The 6,913-nt window shown below is 31.4% G+C and overlaps 1 protein-coding gene across 1 annotated transcript; it reads left to right on the forward strand.

The window, feature by feature from the left end:
* The first annotated feature begins 1,479 nt into the window (after nt 1–1,479).
* Nucleotides 1,480–6,652, forward strand: LOC130674620 (uncharacterized). Its single transcript, XM_057480002.1, has 4 exons — nt 1,480–1,719; nt 1,793–2,041; nt 4,200–4,500; nt 4,644–6,652. Exons 1-4 carry the CDS (start codon nt 1,597–1,599, stop codon nt 5,876–5,878), a joined length of 1,908 nt encoding a protein of 635 aa, XP_057335985.1. The 5' UTR covers nt 1,480–1,596; the 3' UTR covers nt 5,879–6,652.
* Nucleotides 6,653–6,913: the final 261 nt, after the last annotated feature.

Raw genomic sequence — 6,913 nt, forward strand, 5'->3', positions numbered from 1 at the left:
GAAAATAGATGTAAAAATTAACTTATTATCTGAAAATGAAGTGCATGTGCTTTGATCTGAGTCAAAACTTATTTAAATCCTTATTTTGGTCGCTGACATTGATTTCTGCCTGAATACATTTATTTTATTAAAGATAATCGTGAATTAAAATTTAAAAATTGCTTGTTCATTACTTATTTTAGATTATTTTTCAAAACTTGACTATATAACTTAACTTGTGTGTGCTTGAAAAGATCATAGAAAACAATTTCAGTTAAGAGCGTTTACGAGCTCGACGAGCTCAGAAAAGTATTCACAATATTTTTGAGTTTCTTGAGCTCGAACACAGCAAGAAGTTTAAGGACTGGCCCGTAGGGCCAAGCGATGCCCGGAGTTTGACCTTTATTTTTACGGTTAAATCAATTTTTTTCCTTTTTTTATTTTGAGATACATAAGAAAACAAAATATTTTGCATTTAAAAGTTATTTTAAATTTTTAAAAGTAAAATTTTTTTTTTAGAAATTTCATGTTTAGCTTTTTCAACGTGTTCCCAATTGATCCTCGATTGGGTAATACCAACAGCAACTTATTAATTTTGGAGTTGGGTCTTCCCAACAAGTTCCTAAAAATATCCCCATCGAGCAAACCCATTATTAAATCATTAATTTTAGCATTGGGTTTTCCCAACATGCTCCCAATCCCATCTCAATCGGGTAAACCCAATTACAATTTCTGTATTTAAATCTTAGGCTTACCCGAGATGTTCTTAATCACATCCCGATGGGGATAACCCTGTCGAATTTGCCCTATCAATACCCAATGGGGTCTCAATGTATGCTTGGGAATAATTTCTAGTCGGGAGCCTCATGACCTAGATATTAAATTTTAATACAATATTACTACCGTTAAATATTTAATTAGTGTATTACGTGAGCGCTTCAATTAGAGCGATGGATTTATTGATTGATGAATTGAGGGTTCGTTTAGATATAGATTACAAAGTTCCGGGAAACATTCACAGAAAACTAATTGTAATTTTCGACCCATTAATGGAATGTCGGGGATCAAATTCGTGTACTTGAAAATAGTCCCTGCATCTTTTGTGAAATAATATAAACTTTATAGAGTAGCCTTGAAACTGCCGGTATCGCATTCTGGTCAAAACTCAGGATCGAGAACTACAGATTTTGGACGTCAAAATAGTGTTTTGTTATTAACGATAATATTCCTTGGAGTTCAAAAACTTTCAAAATAACTGCAAATTTGCTGGGTAACTTATTTTTTTGAAGGAAGAATATTTACCCGTAAAGCGATTTTGCGCATCGCAACAATAGTCAGGAGTGGTTATTAATTGTAAAAGTAGGATGAGAGTATGTGCATTAGAATGATTGGTCACACATGCAATCGAATGACAAGTGGACACGTATCCTTTGCAACCACGTAAGTGGTAACATCATTTGTTTATTGATACCATTGCGTTAGTGACGAGAGTAAAGTCAATGAGCATAGACCCGTACTTGGCGAGCGTCCGTCTATTGATTTTATTTTATAAATCAATAAAAATGAATAACAAGTAACTAATCATTTAAATAGAAATTTGAGTCATTTAAAAATAATATGATGACGTTTGTAAACAGAACTATTTGGTGTTTTTTGTTCGTAAGTGTCATTGAGTGCAGTGAAATCAATCTCTTGAATTCTTCAAAAGTGAACGCTCTCTCGATTGAACATAATCACACGGTAACTTATTAATATTATAATGTAATAAATAATATTAAAATTATTAATTAATTGAATCATTTCTTTTAAACAGCGGCGATTACTTGAATTGTGTTTTTCCAATCGACTCAATCCTGTGGCTATAACTAAAGACTTGGCTGATATTGTTTATGGAATGCCAGACAATAAAGAAGGTAACATTTCTGTTATCACAATAGATGCCAAATTAAACTGGGCGACGGACAAATATGATTCAAATTCTATTGTGTTTCCATCTTTCCCGACTGTTGTTTTGTCAGCCGATTCACTTAAAGGCGAGTGCTTCGAAGGTTTCTCGTTGAAGGTATCTATAAACGTGATAAATAACAGTAACAAATTTTGAACTAATGATCATACTGAGTTGAACTATATACCCGGGAAAAATTATTTAGATCGGAAAAAATTTAATTATATCTGATCAGATCTGATATTGAGATACGATGAGATCTCATTATATCTAGTCAACTATATTTATCTGACCACATATAATTATATCCAATCAGATCTGGCCAGATCTAGTCAGATAGAGACAATTTAAAGATCTGGCTGGATCTGCTTTGTCAGATCTGATCAGATATAATTATATATGGTCAGATTTAAACCTTTCTCCTCGGGTATTCGTAAATTTAGACAGCTTTTTGTTGCATTAAAAGAAAGAAACATTTCAGTATAGCTGTCTCAATTTCACTTAATATTAAGTAGTTTATTCAACCACGTATATAATTAAATCAATTTGACTTGCATGACTGTCACGATATACAATTATTTCTATGACAATCTTGAAAAAATCTGCTGCAAGTTAGTCGACATGTGTCCTTGTAAGACTCCTGCATTACTTTTTAACAAAAACTTCGTTGCATATCAAATATTTAGAATATATTTGTATATAATAACATGTTGAAGTCGTACATGATACTTGCAGACAAATCTCGCCTAAATTTCTGCTAATGAATAAGCAGTTTTATTAGATAACAGACATGAAAAAATAATTGTCAGTTTGTTTTCATTAGACTACCACAAGAATGTCTAAAAAAATTTCTTGCGTAAATTCTAGTCGCCGTAGTAGATCGAACTTTGTAATCATGTGTACCCGGGTCAATAAATTAGATCTGTTTTAAAATAAATGATAAATTCAAATGTTTTTCCTTTAATTCAAGTTTATAAATCGTATTTATTTTATATAAGAATTTAATCTGTTTTTGCCCGTACTATTCCTTATCCAGGCTAATATCAGACTTATTTTCGTATGATATTTAGTCTGTTTTAAATCGCGCTTAGACTAAAAACAGACTTTTTTATTATAATTATTGGTCTGTGTTCAATTGTTTTTAAGGACAAATACAGGACATTTTATAAATATAAATAATAATAATAATAATCTCGATTTATTAATTTATTTTAATTTTCTTGGTATTTAAAACATGCTAATGCGCTTCCATAATAAGATGTCACACAGAGAAAATGTTGGCTCGAAACCTACTAATTTTTACAATGCTGTCGACTAAACTTGAAACAGGGAGTAAAGCATCTAAAAAATTATCGTGCTCTTACAAAAAATGATTATAATGTATCACATTACTTATTACGCGCGAGAAACTTATCGATAAGCTTCAATATCAATTACTTCCATACATTATAATAATTTTGATGCAGCAAAATAATTTTTTATAAGAGTATAGTAATTTTTTGGATACTTTACTTTCTGTTTCAAGTTTGGTCGACAGCATGATAAAAATTGGTAGATTTCGAGCCAACATTTTTCTCCGTAGCACAAAAATTTTGATGTTTTTTTATGCCGAAATATTTTCAATTTTATCCAGTGAATAAGAGAAAATTCTTGACATTTTAAGAGTTGTTTTATCACTTTTATTCAATGATATAAATATTCAATGAAGACAACAAAAAACTTAAGCTGTCAAATTTTCATTAACTGCCGACATTTTTAAACAAAAGATCGTAAATAAATAGTAAATAAAACGTAATCAATTCTGCAACTTAATGTTTTTTCAAAAATATTGCCCATAAATAAAAATTTTATAAGTCGATGATTTAATCTAGTTTTGTCCTTGTAAATTTCCAGAACTAAATTTTTTAAAGTTCACGAATGAATCTAATTTAGTCTGCTCGTAACGCGTTTGTTTTTTAAAGTAGCAGGTCGAAAACAGCTTAAAATTTTCATAAAAGATCAAAATCAGATCAAATAGTCCAATCAGACTAAAATCAGGTCAAATTTTTTGACCCGGGTAGGAACTTAAAAGAAACATAGTAAGAAGGGCATGCGTGTATTAGTTCCAGCTATGAAAAGCTACGGAAATGTAATTTTTTTCTGTTCCACTGAGAAACATGCGTATTATAGTTATGATGACTAAAGTAATGTTATTATATCGCTTCTGTAACTATTGTATAGTTGAAGTATTATTTAATGATCATATTCTCGTTGTAAAAAACAATGTTTTTCTCAGTGTTTATCACATGGAATCATTTTCATCAAAGATCATCTCAGGGCATTGAATTATTTGAGCAGCACGACAACATTTTTGGTCACTGGAAACCAGTGCAGCGATGCATGGAAAGCGTTGAGATGGCTTTGGAAACAACAAATTTCTACATCATATTTCTTATGCCCCAACGAATTTGACAACAATACGATGATCTACACCATGAATCCTTTCGGAGATCGAGCCCCTGAACCCTGGGAGAAAGTTGAAACTCTAGACAAACCATGTGATGTATGCACATTCTACAAAATGTCGTTTATTAACGGTAAGAATCGATCATTTTGGTTTATATATGTCCCGGAAAAGTCAAGTTAGAAATTTATCAATACAAGTGAAACTATCAACGAGTATCTATTTCTAAAATCTATTAATTTAAAGACATTCTTAAATACTCGTTTTTCGTTCCAGACGCTGAAATTTGTTCAAGTGTAACTTTTGATAAAGCAAAGTTCTTAAACGGATACAAACTTTCCGAATTGTTTACTGGAAATAAGCATTTACTAAAAACGAAAATTTTCTATAAAAATTTATGGTCAGCTATGAACATTACTCCTGTTGATTTCCTTAGCGAGGCGTTGCCCGGACATTTACAAATATCTACTAGCGATCCATTGCCATCTGACTATTTAATTGACAGAACATACAACATTATCCCATACTTCGAGCAAGGGGGATACGTTATAGTGACACAAAAACAAAGTTTTGTACCAACTCTCAATCAAGTTATCGACAGTTTTTTTACTCGGGAAAGAATAGTCATGTCATCAGTTATTCTATCAGTTCTTTTTTTAATGATGTTTTTCAACAACCGGTACGATTTCGGTGCGACCGTTTCAGATCTCTTAGCGTTCCTTCTCGACTTGGGAATATCGACTCCAATTCTTCGACTCTCAATGCGTATCACTTTCATGAGCGCAACGTTATTCGCATTGATTTTTAATCCGGTGTTACAGGGGCAAGTGACTTCTCTGTTAAGTAGACCGGGACATAGAAATGTCCAAAGTTTGCGGGACTTGCGTGATCATAATTATCACGTCTACTTTACCTTTGTCGACATCCAATTCGAATTACGTGACAGTCAACTATGGGATAATGATTCTTCTGCCTACTATTGGCATTGGTTATTACAAGACTTCGATCAAGATGCTTGTCTGACAAATGTAAGGAATGATTCCTCTGCTGCTTGTATATTAGACTATACCAGACTCGAAAAAATTGACGAGAATTTACACTATTCTAAGGAATTTTCCATTAAATATCACGTTTTACAGACTGAGAGACATTTCCCATTAAATGAAAAAATCAATAAGATTGCACTTAAATTGTTCGAAACCGGTCATTTAAGTTATGCTGAAAGACGTGAATTTCATAAAATTTTGTTGGAACGAAAACGCAAAATTGAAAGAATCAAGGCATTAATAAACTCTAATCAACTAGATCTCGAGGATTTCGAATTGATGTACATTGCGATGACACTCGCGACGGCGTGGGCGATCATCATTTTTGGTATCGAAGTTTTAATTAAAAAAATATCAAATTTCTTAGATAAACGTGCGAAAGAGTCGGAGATGAGAAAATTGATGATAAGAGAGACTATCGCGTCTACCGTTAGACGAATCGCCATTATCACTCAACAATTGTAATTCCCCCTAAAATATCGCGTGAGTTTATTTGCAACGACATATTTACTTTTTATTTGGCGTTCCGTGTTGATAGCTTCAAAATGTATTCGCGCACTTATATTAATACTGTCCAATTCTAGTACCAACTTTTAAGTTTTAATTCTCATTAAAGAATCGATGATTTATAATCTGCTACATCAAAAAAATCAATCGTATCTTTTAACTAAAATCAAATTTGCTTTACCTATAGGTTAAATTCTGAAAAATGTCTATTATAATGGATTTTTTCTAAACAAATAATAGGTCTTTTGTGTGGTGATGATTTCCGGGAAAAAATGATAAAGATCTATGTAGATCTAAAATTTGGAATGGACCCGTATGAAAAAACCATATACTGTCGATAATATATAAAAAAATATATGGTAAATAACTGAACATATATGGCGGCAAAATTATTAATATTGATAAATATATAATTTTTCTGCCCTCCGGCCGGAAAGTGGCAACTTTCGGGCCGCTGCCCTAAACGAAGTTGCAACTTTCCAGCTTCGTCGAGCAGAAAAATAGTATACGCACCTTGGCCAGTAAAAAAGAAAGCCTCAGACCACATGTTTGTCAGCCTCGGCTTCGCCTCGGCCAACAATTACATGTGCTCTGAGACTTTTCTTATTTTACTGGCCTAGGTATGTAATATACTATATCATATATAATAATGTATACGTTTAATATTATAATAATCCATATCATTTATACTATATGTGATTATATACATGTGATATTATATCAAAGATTATATGACCGATTTATATATCAATTTATAACGTAAAAGATATGTTTCATCTTATAAATTAATTTATAATTTCAATATTAGTATAATCCATATAATTTATGATATATGTAATTGTATACATATGATATTACATCTCAAATTATATTCTCGTTTTATATATAAACTTATAATCTCAATATTATAAAAATTTCGATATTATTATACATAAATAATTTAAAAAATACACTCATACCAAAAATTAAAGGAAAAAAAAAATTTTAGAAATT

This window comes from Microplitis mediator, chromosome 9 (assembly GCF_029852145.1).
Source record: "Microplitis mediator isolate UGA2020A chromosome 9, iyMicMedi2.1, whole genome shotgun sequence".
Classification (NCBI taxonomy): Eukaryota; Metazoa; Arthropoda; class Insecta; order Hymenoptera; family Braconidae; genus Microplitis; species Microplitis mediator.